This window comes from Callithrix jacchus, chromosome 15, assembly GCF_049354715.1.
Source record: "Callithrix jacchus isolate 240 chromosome 15, calJac240_pri, whole genome shotgun sequence".
Taxonomy (NCBI): domain Eukaryota; kingdom Metazoa; phylum Chordata; class Mammalia; order Primates; family Cebidae; genus Callithrix; species Callithrix jacchus.
This window is the reverse complement of record NC_133516.1, coordinates 25,621,211-25,639,155: the sequence shown is the minus strand read 5'-3', so window position 1 is coordinate 25,639,155 and position 17,945 is coordinate 25,621,211. Positions and strand designations below refer to the sequence as shown.

At 40.1% G+C, this 17,945-nt stretch overlaps 1 protein-coding gene across 1 annotated transcript in view; it reads right to left on the bottom strand.

Annotated features, from left to right (window-relative positions):
• Positions 1 to 17,945, bottom strand: part of RNF168 (ring finger protein 168) — a 38,182-nt gene that overhangs the window by 5,043 nt on the left and 15,194 nt on the right. Inside the window, exons 2-5 of the mRNA XM_002758250.6 lie at positions 14,968 to 15,044; positions 14,061 to 14,240; positions 10,233 to 10,354; positions 944 to 1,025 (exon numbers count right to left, since the gene is read on the bottom strand). Coding sequence (XP_002758296.3) covers positions 944 to 1,025; positions 10,233 to 10,354; positions 14,061 to 14,240; positions 14,968 to 15,044 — 461 coding nt within the window. The remainder of the gene's footprint in view (positions 1 to 943; positions 1,026 to 10,232; positions 10,355 to 14,060; positions 14,241 to 14,967; positions 15,045 to 17,945) is intronic.

Sequence of the window (17,945 nt, the reverse complement as noted above, 5' to 3'; positions counted from 1 at the left end):
TTTTGTATTTTTAGTAGAGATGTGGTTTTCACCAAGTTGGCCAGGGTCATCTCAAACTCCTGATTTCAGATGATCCACCCACCTCGGCCTCCCAAAGTGCTAGGATTATGGGCATTAGCCACTGTGCCCAGCTTCCCAACTTATAATACTCCAAGTAAAGCTGGTGCCAGGTATAACCTATTCAGTTTTGTCAGTTTGGATTACATACATAGGTCAAGGATCAGTAATCTATGGTTCATGGACCAAATCCAGCCTCCACCTGTTTTTGTATACGAAGTTTTATTGGAATACATACAAGCTAATTTGTGTACATATTATCTATAGATGCTTTCACAGTATAAGACATCGGGACATAGACCATACTAACCACAAAGGCTAAAATATTTACTCTCTAGCCCATTAGAGAAAAGCTTTGCTTTCTAAGGTAGATTTGCTTTCTGTATTAAGTGTATTTTAAAAATTGTAAAGTTTCCTTCAGAGAAAAAGAAAAAGTGCTTTTTCTCTAGGTGAGCCTAAGATGACTAAGAGTGTTTTGATTAACAACAGTGGGTTTTTTTTTGGAGATGGAGTCTCACTTTGTCGCCAGGCTAGACTGGAGTGCAGTGTGTAATCTTGGCTCACTGCAACCTCTGCCTCCTGGGTTCAAGTGATCCCACTGCCTCAGCCTCCGAGTAGCTGGGACTACAGGCACACACCACCACACCCAGCTAATTTTTGTATTTTTAGTAGAGACGGGGTTTCACCATGTTGGCCAAAATGGTCTCAATCTCTTGATCTTGCGATCCACCCGCCTTAGCCTCTGAAAGTGTTGGGATTACAGGCATGAGCCAATGTGCCCAACCAACAACAGTGGCCTTTTTTTAAAGTTAGAACACTACGAGTATTGGTAATCTATAGCATTAATAAACCAGCAAAACTCAGAACATCTTCAGTATCAACATACCTTAGATATGGAGTTTTCTCTGACTTCTTGTGCAACTTCAGAGTGTGAGGCTGACCCAAACTGAGATTTAGGTGTCAAATACCTTAAAAAAGAGTTTACCAAAGTTTGAATGCTTTGAAAGACAGACAGTATGTACCAACATAATAAAACCAAATTAATGATTTATACCGAAGGTTGTCTGGTTTACTGCTTGACTGATTTATCAGAGTTTATTTCATTTTGGTGCTTCAGGTATTTTGGTCTAATTCCAGGACAAAACTTGAATGGTTGAGTATTGATGTTTCAGTGAAAAACAGAAGAGGAAGTAAAAGTCAAATCTAAATATTTCTTCTTTTTTTTTTTGAGATGGGGTCTCACTCTGTTATCCAGGCTGAAGTGCAGTGGCATGATCTTGGCTCATTGCAACCTCCACCTCCTGGGTTCAAACGATTCTCCTGCCTCAGCCTCCCAAGTAGCTGGGATTACAGGTGTGTACCACCAGGCCCAGCTAATTTTTGTGTTTTTAGTAGAAATGGATTTTCATCATATTGGTCAGACTAGTCTCAAACTCCTGACCTCGTGATCCACCTGACTTGGCCTCCCAAAGTGCTGGGATTACAGGCATGAGCCATCGTGCCTGGCCTAAATATTTCTTAATTCTTGAAAAAAGCTTAAAAAAGCAGATAGCAGGGGCAGGGCACAGTGGCTTAAGCCTGAAATCCCAGCACTTTGGGAGGCCAAGGTGGGTGGATCAACAAGGTCAGGAGCTCGAGACCAGCTGGCCAAATAGTGAAACCCCATCTCTACTAAAAATACAAAAAATTAGTCGGGTGTGGTGGTGGGTGCCTGTAATCCCAGCTACTTGGGAGGCTGAGGCAGGAAAATGTCTTGAACCTGGGAGGCAGAGGCTGCAGTGATCCAAGATCACGCCACTACACACCAGCCTGGGCAACAGTGTGAGACTCTGCCTCATGCCCAGGTAATTTCTCTATTTTTAGTAGAGATGGGGTTTCACCATGTTGGCCAGGCTGGTCTCGAACTACTGACCTCAGGTCATCTGCCTGCTTCAGCCTCCCGAAGTGCTGGGATTACAGGCATGAGCCACTGTGCCTGGCCCTCAACTCTCTTCCTAGAAATATACATATCTTTTCATTTCTAAGAATCTTTAATAGGCTGTTTGCCATTGAAAACATGAAGTTTTTAATATAATGGAAAATATTATTAAAAAAGGGGGGAATAAAAAAGGCAGGGTGCAAGATGGTAGGTATAGTTTAAAAATTGTATTGCTTTGCTTTTTATACACTGAGATTTGAAAAATATAAAAATAAATAAAAATCACAAAATATCCAAACGTACAAATTTGTTTAAATTACTATGTTTAAAAGTGGCAGAAATCTCCCAAAATGTTGGCTGTCTCCAAATGGTGGTAAATTTGGGTGATTTTCAAAGAGCAGCAAGCTATTATTACATTTAGAATTAAAGGAGGAAGAAAAAGAAAAAAAAGTGACTATAAATAATACACAAATTCATACGTTACACTGTGTCAAAAGCACCAACAAGTAGCATATGGAACAATAAAACCTAGACAGAGATCTCATATAAAGAACTAATGAATATTCCTTACGGGCAACAAGAGTATCTAAAGATATTTAGTTATACCAATCAATATGTTTACTCTGTAAACTTTGAAGAACAAGAACCAAATTTTCAGTTGAAAAGAAGCTGTCTCATGTAGTTTCTCAAGGCTGAAGAATTCCTTCTGCCAATGCCGATGCTGGCCCACTAGTTACAAAGTACATCAGTACCAAAGTATTATTGCTACAATTGTTTTTAAGTTCATAAGCAGAGAACAAAATGTTATGACTTATCCAACAGAATCAGTCAAGATTCATTAACTCTCTTGGATAGCCCTCATTTATAATAACCAAGTAAGGTATGAATACATGCTCTTTCTAAAAAATAAGCAGAACTGGCCGTGGTGGTTCATGCCTGTAATTCTAACATTTTGGGAGGCTGAGGTGGGGGGATGATTTGAGGCCAGGAGTTTGAGACCTGGACAACAAAGCAAGACCCATCTCTATAAAAAATTAGAAAAAACAATCAGCTGGACATAATGGTGTGTGCCTATAGTCCCAGCTAATCTGGAGGCTGAGGTGGGAGGATCACTTGAGCCCAAGAGTTTGAGGCTGCATTGAGCTATTCTCTTGCCACTATAGCCTAAGTGACAGTGAGACCCTGTCTCTTAAAACAGAAATACAGGACATTTATGTCATCAACCCTTTCCCGACTCATATTTTAAGAATTTTCTTTTTCTTTTTTCCTTGAGTCTGAATTTTTGGGATCCATTCCCCTTTGCTTGCCATTCCCATTTCCTTTACGTGTTAAGTTTAGCCTAAAGCTGCCTCCTTACATATTTTAAGGTTTCTCGCTATATAGTGAACTATAGCCTAAAAATGGAGGTGTAAACAGTCTGTACATTCACCAAGTTTTGGCCAAAGGGGGCCAGCTTGATATCATGTTCAAATAAGGTAAATGCTGAGCTGTAATAACGAACCACTCTGGCTGTTTCTGCACCTCACTTCTGCTTTCCGTTCAGAAAAGCACTTTCCCTTTTCTTCCATCTTCTTCCAACATGCGGTTTTACTGCAGTCTCTCTAAACCTACTCTGACTCGGGAGGCTACCCAATTTGTGAATTGCCCTTTGTTTAGTTAAACTCTTAATTTGTCTACAGTTTTCCTTCTAACATTTACAACCAATTAAAAAAAATATATGATTTCTATATAACACACACTATCTTTTTATTTATTTCATTTATTTATTTTGTTTGGAGATAGAGTCTCACTCTGTCACCCAGGCTGGAGTACAATGGCACGATCTCTGCTCACTGCAACCTCTGCCTCCTGGGTTTAAGCAACTCTCCTGTCTCAGCCTCCCAGTAGCTGGGATTACAGGTGTCTGCCACCACACCCAGCTAATTTTTGTTTTTTTTGGTAGAGACAGGGTTTCGCCATGTTGGCCTGGCTGGTCTTGAACTCCTGACCTCGGGTGATTTGCCCCCTCTGGCCTCCCAAAGTGCTGGGATTACAGGCGTGAGCCACGACACCTGGCCATTATTTTATTTTTTGAGGCAGGGTCTCACTCTCTCACCAAGGCTGGAGTGCAGTAGCACCATCATGGCTCACTGCAGCTTTGACCTCCCAGTCTCAAGCAATCCTCCTACCTCAGCCTCCCAAATAGCTGGGACCACAGGCACATGCCACCATCCCCCTAATTTCTGTATTTTTTGTAGAGACAGAGTTTCCCCATGTTGCCCAGGCTGGTCTCAAACTCCTGGGTTCAAGTAATCCACCTGCCTTGGCCTCCCAAATTGCTGGGATTGCAGGTATGAGCCACTGCACCCAGCCTCATACTTTTTTTTTTTGAGACAAAGTCTCACTCTGTCGCCTAGGCTGGTGTGCAGTGGCACGACCATGACTCACTGCAACCTCTGCCTCCCAGGTTCAAGCTATTCTCCTGAGTAGCTGGGATTACAGGTGCCTGCCACCATGCTCTGCTAATTTTTTTGTATTTTTGGTAGAGATGAGGTTTCACCATCTTGGCCAAGCTGGTCTTGAACTACTGATTTTGTGATCCACCCACCAGGTCCTCCCAAAGTGCTGGGATTACAGGCCATGGTGCCCGTCCCTTTTCACATACTTATTAGCTTTCAGGTTTCATTTACTGTGAAGTCAAAGTTCTTTGCTCATTTTTCTCTGGAGCATCTTTTTCTCATTAATAGACGGATATTCTTTAATAGTAACTTTTTGTCAGTTAAAGAAGTTAAAATATCTTCTTGAAGTCTGCAGCTTATCTTTTTATTCTCTATAGGTATTTTGATAGATATTCTTAAACTGTGGTATGTTTCTAAGCTACCTATTCTGTTGCTTCAGTCCATTTGTCTGTTCATCCCAGTGTTCTCTCTCTCTCTCTCTCCCCACCCCCCCCACCTCCCGCTCCCTCCCTCTCTCCCCACCCCTCCCCGGACTCAACTCAAGCTCAAACAATTCACCACACCCAGCCACATTTTTTCTTCAGCAGTATCTTTTCAACACGAATTTTATTAAAGTCAGTGTGTTGTGTTAAAAAAACAAGTTGGAATTCTGACTCGAATTGCATTGACTCTATAGATCAATTTGAGGAGATCTAACCATTTTGTAGTATTAGGCATCTTCTAACTCATGAATATTGTATATTTAACACAATATAATTTTCTCCATGGGTCTTACAGATTTTTCTTTTTTTAAGACATGGTCTTGCTCTGCTGCCCAGGCTACAATGCAGTGGTACCATCATAGCTCATTGCAGCCGCAACCTTCCAAGCTCAAGTGGTCCTCCTACCTCAGCCATCTGAGTAGCTGCGACTACAGGTGTGCGTCATCATGCCTGGTTGATTTTTAAAAATTTTTTAAGAGATGGAGTCTCCCTATGCTGCCCAGACTGGTCTCAAACTCAAACTCCTGGGTTTAAGCAATCCTCCTGCCTTAGCCTCCCACGTAGCAGGTACCACAGGTACGTGCCACAGTGCCTGGCTGCACTTTCTTCTCTTCTGATATGGCATGTAAAGCCTTCTAAATACCACTTCAGCCACATACCAATTTTCATGCATATTTTCAGTTCTCTATTTCCAACAAAATTGACTCTGTAATCAACAAGCTGTTTAGAAGTTTTCCTTAATTTTAAACCTATATAATCCTGTTATTCATTTTAAATTTTTGAATTGAGGTGGAATTCACATAAAATGGAATGCCATATTTTATTTATCCATTCATTTGTTAATTGACAAATGAATTTGGGCTGTTTCCATTTTTTGGTTATTTGAATAATGTTGACACAAATATTCATGTACAAGTATTTGTTTGAATACCTGCTTTCAGTTCTTTTGGGTAGAATTCTAGGAGTAGAATTGCTGGGTTATATGCTAATTCTGTTTAACTTTTTGAAGAATCACCAACTGTTTTCTACAGCCACTACACCATTTTACATTCCTACCAAGCAAAGCAAAAGTATTCCAACTTATCCACATCTTTGTCAACACTTACTATTTTCCCTTGTGGATTTTAGCCATCCTAATGTGTATGAAATGCTATCTCACTATGGTTTTGATATGCAGTTCCCTAATGACTAATGATGTGAGGCATCTTTTCATGTACTTAGTGGACATTTGTACTTCATAGAGAAAACATCTACTTGAGTCCCTCTGTCCAGTTTTTAATTATTTGTCTTTTTTTTTTTTTTTGAGACGGAGTTTTGCTCTTGTTACCCAGGCTGGAGTGCAATGGCGCGATCTCGGCTCACCGCAATCTCCGCCTCCTGGGTTCAGGCAATTCTCCTGCCTCAGCCTCCCGAGTAGCTGGGATTACAGGCACGCACCACCGTGCCCAGCTAATTTTTTGTAATTTTAGTAGAGACCGGGTTTCACCATGTTGACCAAGATGGTCTAGATCTGTTGACCTCATGATCCACCCGCCTCGGCCTCCCAAAGTGCTGGGATTACAGGCGTGAGCCACCGCGCCCAGCCAATTATTTGTCTTTTTTTGTTGAGTTTTAAGAGTTTTCACATATTCTAGAGAACAGACTTTGTTTTTAATATTGTTACAACTTTAACCCATCAGTTTCTCAATTTTTGCTTTTAAATCTTTATTCTTATATTTCTGGTAAATTTTAAAAATATATTTCAAAGTATATATTTAGATATATAAGGATTCATGAGTTCCAGCCTTAAGCAGAATATTATATCAATAAGAAATACTTCTGCATTTTAGTGGTTTTTCTATTCATTTTTACTTTGCATATCATGAGTATTAGCAACACTGATATTGTCACTTTTTTTTTCTTGAGACAGAGTCTCGCTCTGTCACCCAGACTGTAGTTCAGTGGTGTGATCTCGGCTCATTGTAGCCTCTGCCTCCCGAGTTCAGGCAACTCTCCCACCCCAGGTTCCAGAGTAGCTGGGACTACAGGCGCCAACCACCACACTCAGCTAACTTTTTGTATTTTTAGTAGAGAGGGAGTTTCACTGTGTTAGGCAGGATGATCTTGATCTCCTGACCTTGTGATCTGCCCACCTTGGCCTCCCTGAGATTACAGGTGTGAGCCACACATTTTTTTTTTATTTATTTTTTTTTTTTTTAGAGAAAAAGAAGGGGGAAAAAAAGAAAAAGAGGGAAAAAGGAATATTACTTCATTCCTAAAATGGGTTTCAATAATGGCCGATCAATATTTTGAGTGTTTAAAGTGGTTAATGCATATTTTATATGTTTAAAATGGAGACCTCTATTGTGTTTATTTGTTCTGGCTCTGAGTTCAAGTCCTGGATATCGTTATCAATTTGTTGTCTCGTTGAATCTAAATCTCATTATGTGTCTTATGTATCTGGGTGTTAAGATCTCTTATTGTTGCATTAATCCTTTTACCCCTGCATCCTTGTAGCTTTGAAATCTATTTATTATTAAGTGTGAGAATTGCAACTCTGGCTTTTTATTTATTTATTTTTGCTCTCCATTTGGTTGGTGAGTTTTTTTCCATCCCCTTGTTTTGAGTCTTTGTATATCTTTAGATATATGGTTAGATTTTGTGGATAATGTATATTTTGTGTGTTTAAAATGGAGAGCTCTATTGAGTTTATTTGTTCTGGATCTTAGTTCCAGTCCCGGATATGGTTACCAATTTTCTGTCTCGTTGAATCTAAATCTCATTATGGGTCTTATGTATCTGGGTGTTAAGATCTCTTATTATTACATTAATCTTTACCCTTGTATCCTTGTAGCTTTGAAATCTATTTTGTCAAATGTAAAAATTGCAACTCCTGCTTTTTATTTATTTATTTTTGCTCTCCATTTGGTTGGTACATTTTTTTTTTTTCCAACCCTTTATTTTGAGTCTATGTATATCTTTGGATATACCATTAGATTTTGTCTGTATCTTTTGATTGGGAGATTTGGTCGATTTAAATTTAGGGTTGCTGCCGTTTGATATTAACTGGCTATTTTGTCCTTTCGTTGATAAAAATTTTTCTTTATGTTAACGCTCTTTACTTTTTGGTGTGTTTTTAGAAAGGGTCATACTGGTTGTTCCTTTCTGTGTATAATACTTCTTTTAGAAGTTCTTGTAAAGCCGGCCTGGTGGTAATAAAATCTCTGAGTACTTGCTTGTTCCTAAAAGATTTTATTTTTCCTTCAAATGTAAAGCTTAAATTGGCAGGATATGAAATTCTGGGCTGAAAGTTCTGTTGATTAAGTATATTGAATATTGGCCCCCACTCTCTTCTAGCTTGCAGGGTTTCCGTTGAGAGATCTGCTGTAAGCCTAATAGGCTTACCTTTATGGGTAACTTGATCTTTCTCTCTGGCTGCCCTTAATATTTTCTCCTTCGTTTCGATCTTGGTGAATCTAACGATTATGTGCCTTGGGGTTGGTCTTCTTGAGGAATATCTTTGTGGTGTTCTCTGTATTGCCTGGGGTTGAATAGTGTCCTGCTTTGCTAAATGAGGAAAATTTTCCTGGATAATGTCCTGGAGAGTATTTTCCAGCTTGAATTCATTCTCTCTGTCACATTCAGGTACACCAATCTAGCGTATATTAGGTCTTTTCACATAGTCCCATATTGCTTGGAGACTTTGCTCATTCCTTTTTATCCTTTTTTCTCTATTCTTGTCTTGTTGTTTTGTTTCATTAAGTTGATCTTCGACCTCCGATACCCTTTCTTCTGCTTGATCCATTCGGCTGTTTAAGCTTGTACATATTTCACTAAGTTCTCGTGTTGTATTTTTCAACTCCATAAGTTCATTTGTATTCCTCTCTATATTGTCTATTCTTTTCAACATTTCATCTAACCTTTTTTCCAAGTTCTTAGTTTCTTTACATTGGGTTAGAACAAGTTCCTTTAACTCCCAGAAGTTTCTTATCATCCACCTTTTAAAGCCTACTTCAGATAATGGAACACAGTCCTTTTCCATCAGGGCTTGTTCCGTTACTGATGAGTCCTTTTCCTTCAGGGCTTGTTCGGTTGCTGATGAGTCCTTTTCCATCAGGGCTTGTTCCGTTGCTGATGGGTTCTGATTTTGAGTATACTCGGCCTTCTTAGGCTGTTTTTTTCCCTTCATTGTAGATGAACCGCCTTTCTAATTAGGTTTCTGAGTCGACATCCGATTTATTGATTCCCAGTGCTGGGATCCGAGCAACCCACTGTGGCAGCCTAAATAGCAGCAATAAGACTGATGGTGCTCTTCTGCCTGGGAATCTCTGGTCTGGCTTCCCTCTTGAGTCCACAACAAGCGGCTCTGACTTCCCGGAGCTCCAAACTCCGATCAGTAGGGGAAGCGGTCCCATTGGCTCTGCATGAAGAGCTGCTGCGCCAAGACGCCAGCAAAACCACTGCGGCGGCCACAAGAGTCGCGCTGGCGACCCGTGGGGCTCCTCCACTGGGAATCGGCTGATCGGTGAGTGACGAAAATTCGTCTAAAAGTGTGGCGTCGCCTCGTTCTCTGGGCTTTCACTGGGAGCTACAATCCTGAGCTGTTAGTGGTCGGCCATCTTGGATCGATCTCTCACATTTTTTTTTTTAATAGCACCTGCCTCATTTAACATTCTCTTCTGCTGTTTCCTTCCACCTCAGATCAAAAATTTCAACAAATCCTGGAAGGAGGTAAGTTATCTGCACAATTTACTCAGCTGAACCAGAAGTCATTACATATTTTTCAACTCTAAATTATGGTTTTTAAACTTTCCAGCTATGAATTACTACTATGGGAAAGCTTATGTTCGCATAAGCCACCAACTCTGCCAAGTACCTGATCCTGGAGGGGTGTTGTGGTAAAACATAATCACTCCACCTTTGACTACCTGGCTCATGCTTTTCTGTATAACAGAGAAGAAATCTGATGACAGATTGTAAACTCCTTCAATGAAGATAAGCCAATCTGGGACCAGTTTTTCTCATTTGAATTTAAACCAAGAGAAAAAGGAATCCAACAGTTCATTTTACGAAAATGAGGGTAACTAGAAATCCTGAGCCAGTATGATAAACTACAAATCTGCCACAATAAGTGGCTGAGTGAAAAGCCTGCCAGATTTCACCTACCTCTTCATGCTAGCTAAGAGGAAGCTGTGTGAGTCTTGTACAGTGAAGCTCTTCTTTGCACAGTACCTTAATCTCAGACTATTTTCATACAAAGTTCATGGACCAAACTTTGAGAATCAGTAGTCTATATGAACAGAAAACACTGGCATATAGTAGGAAGTCAATAAATAATTCATAGTCATGTTCACTTACTTCTGAATATCTCCAATGTTTCTTTGTTTGTTCTTACTTTTCTTTTCAGACTTGGCTCTAACTGGATCAGATTTTCTGGAATTCAAGGGAGAAACCAAGATACTTCCCTCACAGAAATTATTCTTCAACAAGAGAAAAAGCATAACAGACATTATGAGTGAGAACTTTATGATAAAATAAGCTATTAACTAGACTAATTCAGAAATCCACAGCATTTTTCAGAAATTATAGTTACATTTAAATTTTATACATCCTTTGACTAATATTGACCATGCAAAAATCAGAATAAACTAAGTTCATCCAAGTTGGTCTAAATTAATTACATTTTCACTGTACATCATCAAGTACAAAAAAAGACATAATACTAATCTCATTAGCTTATAATTCCTGTTGATTCTTTTCTTTTCTTTTTTTTTTATAAAAAGACAGGGTCTCACTCTGTTGCCTGGGCTAGAATGCAGTGCAGCAATCATGGCTTATTGCAACCTTGACCTCCCAAGTAGCTTGGACTACAGGCATGAGCCGCCATGCTTGGCTAGGTGCATTTTTTTGTTTTGTTTTGAGACAGTCTTGCTCTGTCATCCAGGCTGGAGTGCAGTGGACCAATCATAGCTCACTGCAGCCTCAACCTCCTGGGCTCAAGAAATCCTCCCATCTTAGCTTCTTGAGTAGCTAGGACTACAGGCATGCACCACTATGCCCAGCTATTTTAAAAATGTTTTGTAGAGATGAGGTCTCACTATGTTGCCCAGGCTGGTCTCCAACTGTTAGATTCAAGTGATCCCCCCACCTCAGCCTCCCAAAGTGTTGGGATTACAGGTCTGAGCCCCTGCACCCAGCCTGATGATTTTTCTAATAAATACTTTTATATAATTACTTTTATCTACAGGGACATAGTCAAAGAGCTGTGGATAGACTTCAAATAAGAGTTTTATGTAATAATAATTTTGTTGTGGACTTTAAGGGCATTTCAATAAAAATCACAAATATTTACTTGTTGTACCAGTCTCATAAGTTTCTTACTACCCTAATGGAAAAGTTCATATATGGTAATGGTGAATATTTGGCCTTAAACCACCAAACTTTCACAAATAAATGAAAAAGTATTCTAGGCTGGGCACAGTAGTTCACGTCTGTAATCCCAGCACTTTGGGAGGCCAAGGTGGGTGGATAACATGAGGCCAGGGGTTCAAGACCAGCTTGGCCAACATGGTGAAACCCTGTCTCTACTAAAAATACAAAAATGAACAGGGTGTGGTGGCCTGCGCCTCTAGTCCCAGATACTCTGGAGGCTGAGGCACAAGAATCTCTTGAACCTGGGAGCTGAGATCGTGCTACTGCACTCCAGCATGGGTGACGAGTGAGTATCTGTCTTAATATAACAATAAGTTAAAAATAATTATTCTACAATATCAGTTATAAAAGTAGATTTTACTCTTATAATACCATGGGAAAACTAGACAAATTTCTTCCCCCTACTCCATTTATTATTCCATTGGTCAATGACTTTTATTTAGTTTCCTGATTATGTATCTTTCTAAAGTGATTCTACTCAAAAAAGACACATGAAAAGGGGCAAATAACCCAAAACTTGGGTAGATTATAAATGGCAGGCCTCTCAAAAAAGAAAAAAATTCCCAATTCTGAGTATACTCATTTTGCTAAGTGCATATATATACACACACATGATTCAATGGTAAGTGTATTTTAAGATATTTGTTGTTTGAAAGCTGAGAAGTTGTTTTCAGAGGCTCTGAAACCTGAATGTTTCAGACTTCCCTAGATGCCTCTGAAGATGGTATTACCTAGGTCCCATCCCTAGAGACCCTGATTTAATATATTTGGAGTAAATATGAGAGTTTGTATTTTAAAAAAATTCCCAGGTTATTCTCCCAGGCTCTTTCAAACCACTGGATCCCAATGTATCCTCTGGTCTTAAAGTATGTGTTTTATCACACATCCTTTAATTCATTTTCTTACAGGCAGCAATTTAACTACAAGAAGAATAAAATCCAAGTTTAATACATTATCTAAAAATTTAATGTGCTTTACTTTTTTTTTTTGAGAGAGAGTGAGTCTCACTCTCTCACCAGGCTGGAGTGCAGTAGCATGATCTCAGCTCACTGCACCCTCCACCTCCCGGGTTCAAGCAATTCCCCTGCTTCAGCCTCCCAAGCAGCTGGGACTACAGGTGTGGGCCACCACGCCCAGCTAGTTTTTTGTATTTCAGTAGAGATGGGGTTTCACCATGTTGGCCAGGATGGTGTTGATCTCCTGACCTTGAGATCCACCCGCCTCAGCCTCCTAGTGTGCTGGGATTACAGGCATGAGCCACTGCGCCTGGCCAATGTGCTTTACTTTCAAAAAGTGATTTACATCCATAAAATGGAATATTATTCTACTCTTTAAGAGAATTAGATTGACCACATGTAGTAATATGAAAAATCTCTAAGATATATCAAGTGGCAAAAATGCAAGCAGCAAAAGTGTGACTGATTTATGTAATCCATTTTAGGTGAATAAAGAAAAGAAGGCTTTTTCTTTAGACAGCCTTCCAGGTTGAAGTACAGTGGTGAGATCAGCTCACTTGAACTCAAACTCCTAGGTTCAAGGGATCCTCCTGCCTCAGCCTCCCCAGTAAGTGGAACTGCAGTCATGCACCACCACACTCGACTCATTATTTAATTTCTCATTTTGTTGCCGAGGCTGGTCTCAAACTCCTGGAATTATAGGCATTAGCCATTGCACCTTGGCAAGAAAAAAGTTATAAGAAATGTTAGCCGGGCACAGTGGCTCAAGCCTGTAATTCCAGCACTTTGGGAGGCCGAGGCGGGTGGATCACAAGGTCAAGAGATCGAGACCATCCTGGTCAACATGGTGAAACCCCATCTCTACTAAAAATACAAAAAATTAGGGCATGGTGGTGTGTGCCTGTAATCCCAGCTACTCAGGAGGCTGAGGCAGGAGAATTGCCTGAACCCAGGAGGCGGAGGTTGCGGTGAGCCGAGATCGCGCCATTGCACTCCAGCCTGGGTAACAAGAGCGAAACTCCATCTCAAAAAAAAAAAAAACAAAGAAAGAAATGTTAATGGTGTTTACCTTTGGGGAAAGAGACTGATATAAATAGAAAAAAAATGGGAGTGGATAGGTGGAAGAAGGAAAAAGGAAGCTTTCATTCTTCACTGAATAGCTTTCCTACATATAAAAAAAAAGTTTTCAAACAACCTGCGGTGGCTCACACCACAATCCCAGCACTTTGGGAGGCCGAGGCAGGTGGATGGCTTGAGCCCAGGAGCTCGACACCAGTTCAGGAAACATGGCAAAACCCTGTCTCCACAAAAAATTGCAAGGCATGATGGCACAGGCCCGTAGTCCCAGCTACTCGGGAGGTTGGGAGGATCACCTGAGGCCAGTGGTGGAGGCTGCAGTGAGCTGTGATTGTACCACTGCACTCCAACCTGTGTGACAGAGTTAAAACCTGTCTCAAAAAACAAAAACTTACCCCAAAAACCTGGATTAGAGCAAATATGAAACAATATGCAAAAAAAATTTTCTTTAAGTAAAACAAAAATGTCATCAATAGCTTCTAATTATGGCAATCACCGTCTCTTCTTTTCTTCGAAAACAACAGTCAAAGCAATAAGAATGTTAATAGTTAGCTTTCCATATCAGCAGGTACCAAACACTCAAATTCAACCAGCCTGGGTGGAAAAGACAGTATTTGTGGGATGCAGAACCTGAAAATACAAGGAGCTGACTTTTTGTATGAGCAGTCTGCAACGGATACCAAGGGATGACCGTACCCCAACATTCTCTCGTAAAACTTACAATATCAATGCTTAACTTTCTTGCCAGTTCTTCATCATTTTTCAGTTGTTCTTCCATCTCTCTTCGCCTTTTTTCTGCCTGTCTTCTGTCCTCCTCTTCCTCCTCTGCCAATAACCTCTGTATGTATTCTTCACTGGCTTTGTTTTCTTCTTCCTCAGTGGCTCGTCGCTCTGCCTCCACCTTAAAAGTGATTAAGAGAAAGCAATCCTTCTCTGATTGTTTTAGTATACTTGCAATATTCCATAATAAGAATAGGGAAAGTAGGAAAGAAACAAATCGGCAGAAACTTAAATGATCTCAAATGAGGTACAAATCTGGAGAAACAGAGTCTGCAAGACAGCTGTCCTGTCTCAGCCTCCCAAAGCACTGAAATTATAGGTGAGACTCCACACCCAGCCTGAGATGTATTACAAGTGAAAATTACAAAAAACATTTTGAAGACTAACAAAAAAAGAGAAAAATCTCTACGTATAACTTTATATGTAATTAAAACATAATACTTCACTGGAAACACCACTTTTTAGGTACTTTTCCTATTTTGGGACTTCACATTTAGCCCGTTAACGTTTCTTCATCTAAACCCTTCATCTGCCACTCTTTTTCTTTCTTTTAAGCTCAAAACTTTAGGGAAATTTAAAAAAATGTCCTGGTATGGATTAAATTAGAAAAAAAAGAATTTAAAAATTTCCTTCATACTTAAATGCTTAGGGATCATGATCACATAAGAACATTAATTACGTATAGGTAAATTATAGCAAAAAACAAAGCCCTTATAAAAAGCATCAAAATTATCTACACTTCAAGATACAATAGTAATATAAGCACATCAAACTAAATTAAAATCTGAAACTGAAAACACAACAGAGAAATTTTCCAAAAAAAAAAAAAAAGAGTATTTAGCACCTACCTTGCTTATTTCCTCTTCGTATTCTCTTCTCAATTCCCCAGGTTTACTTAACAGACGAACTGGCTGATAGTCATAAGCTATTTCATATCAGAAAACAAAATAACATTATAAGCAACACAATTTTATGGTAACTTTGGTCATCCACTAAAACTTACTAATATTAATACGAAAAATTAAAGCATTCAGCTATTAACAACTATAGCAGTATCTCCTTTTGGAATTCCATTTTTTAAATTTATTTAATTTTTTTTGAGACAGAGTCTCGCTCTGTTGCTCATTACAGGCATGTGCCAGCACACCTGGCTAATTTTTCACATTTTTGGTAGAAACAAGGTTTCTACCATGTTAGCCAGGCTGGGCTCGAACTCCTGACCTCAAGTGATTTACCCACATCAGCTTCCCAAAGTGCTGGGATTACAGTCATGAGCCACTGCACAAGGACAGAGGTTTAGAGTTTTTGGTTTGAAACAGCATATGAATGCATATACTTAATCCTTCCTCTAAACTCTAGTAAAAGAATTTTTAAGAACTGTAATCCTATAACAGCAGAGATTAGCAGAGGAGATTAACCAATTTAATTAATTTTTTTTTTTTTTTTTTTGAGACAGAGTTTTGCTCTGTTGCCCAGGCTGGAGCGCGGTGACACGATCTCAGCTCACTGCAACCTCTGCCTCCCAGGTTAAAGCAATGCTCATGCTCAGCCTCCCCATTAGCTGGGATTACAGGCATGCCCCGCATGCCTGACAAAGATTTGTATTTTTATTAGAGACCGGGTTTCGCCACGTTGGCCAGGTTGGTTTTGAACTCGAAACCTCAAGTAATCTGCCTGCCTGAGCCTCCCAAAGTGCTGGGACTACAAGGTGAGCCGCTGTGCCTGGCCCCAGTTAAAAACATTTTAACAAATTTCTAGAAAATGTGAAGGCAATGAAATAGAGATGACTGCTACAGCAGAAATGAAGGAAAAGAAATCCTTGCAAGGGGAAGACTACAGCTAAGGTAGAATAAGAAGGAATCCGCCTCCTATTTACCTACAGAGAGGCTCAATAGAATCCAGAGTGAGTAAGGGTAGCACCGAAAAACAGAACTCAAGGTTTATACATTAAATCAGAACCCCTGACTTATCAGCATTTCTCACTGGATATGGGTGTAAGTGCACACAAGCATATTTCTTAAAAGAAACCAATCTTGAGAGAGCCAGAGCAGCTAATGTAAGAGGTGACAATCCAGAGCAAAGTCCTCTGCAATCTGGCAGTTAGGGATGGCAAAGCACAAAGGCCAGATTTCCATCTGCTTGAACCCAAACAATCTCTGCCCATCACCAATATACCCTTCCATGTACACAGAGCATTTGTCCCGGGCCTCATTCTCAAATCTGAAAGCTAATCCAAGGATCATCAGACATTTGAAAGACATCTGCAGGATTAGAGAAACAGTAAGCTATACAAAAAGAAAAAAATCATCATCCTGGAGTTAGAAGATAATTCTAGGTCAGAAAATAACCTAAATGCGTGTATGTGTCCTCAGCGAATCTGATGAGATTTTATTCTGTAAAACAAGATACTGTAAAAAAGGAACACCCAGAAAGAGAACGCATCTGCCTGTTTCACGGGGCAGCTGCTACTCAATTCCAGCTGACTATGACTATCAGGAAACTCAGGCCTATCACTGCCATATTTTTGCTGTCTCAAGAAAATTCAGAGGTGGCAGGGGTGGATGATGAGAGATGACAGAATGGGTACAATGTACATTATTTGGGTAACAGATACCCTAAAAAGCCATGACTTTACCACTATGCAATCTATATATATAACAAAATTACCTTGCACCTGTAAATTTATCCAAGTAAAAAGACAAAAAAAAGAAAATCCAGACGTTAATATGAAATCTTCCAATTTAAATATTGGCATTGGATGGGTCAAAAAAAAACATGCACACAGGATTCCCCTAGCCTGCAGGCCAGAAGTTCAAAATATCTGCAACAGAGGAACTAAAAAACAGTGAGGTAACTCCATAACAAATAGGGATGCAGTATGCTGAATTCGCATTTATTTTAGTCACTAAGGAGGATCTATCCAAGACAATACAATGGTATACACATATATAAGGCTCCTTAAGAAGTAGGAGGGTATTCAGGGACTAAAACTGAGATCTAGATCAGCAGGTCTCAAAGTAGAATCTATGAACCCCTATAGGTATCCACAACTATTTTAAGGGAAACTGCAGTGTCAAACTATTTTCATTTAAAAAATTAAGGTAAGCTGAGTGCAGTGGCTCACACCTATAATCCCAGCACTTTGGGAGACTGAGGTGGGTGGATTACCTGAGGTCAGGAGTTCGAGATCAGCCTGGCCAACATGGTGAAACCCCATCTCTACTAAAAATACAAAAATTAGCCAGGTATGACAGCAGGCGCCTATAATCCCAGCTATTTGGGAGGCAGGAGAATCACTTGAAGCCAGGAGGTGGAGGTTGCAGTGAGCCAAGACTGCTTCTGACTGCACTCCAGGCTGGGTGACAAAAGTGAGACTCCATCATCCCCATAAAAAACAAAAAAAAAAAACAAAAAGCAAATAAAACAACTGACAGTAGGCCGGGTGCAGCGGCTCACGCTTGTAATTGCAGCACTTTGGGAGGCTGAGTCAGGTGCATCACTTGACGTCAGGAACTCGAGACCAGCCTGGCCAACATGGTGAAACCTCATCTTTGCCAAAAAATACAAAATTAGATGGGCACAGTGGCAGGCACCTGTAATCCCAGCTACTGGGGAGGATGAGGCATGAGAATCACTTGAACCTGGGAGGTGGAGGTTGCAGTGAGCTGAGATCGTGCCACTGCAGTCCAGCCTGGGTGACAGAGTGAGACCCTGTCTGAAGAAAAAAAAAGTAGGAAGGGTTAAAAAAAAAGCCCAGGTGGTTAAGAGGGACAGCACTTCTCTTACAGTGCTTCTAATAAAACATGAAGGGATATGCAGAGAATCA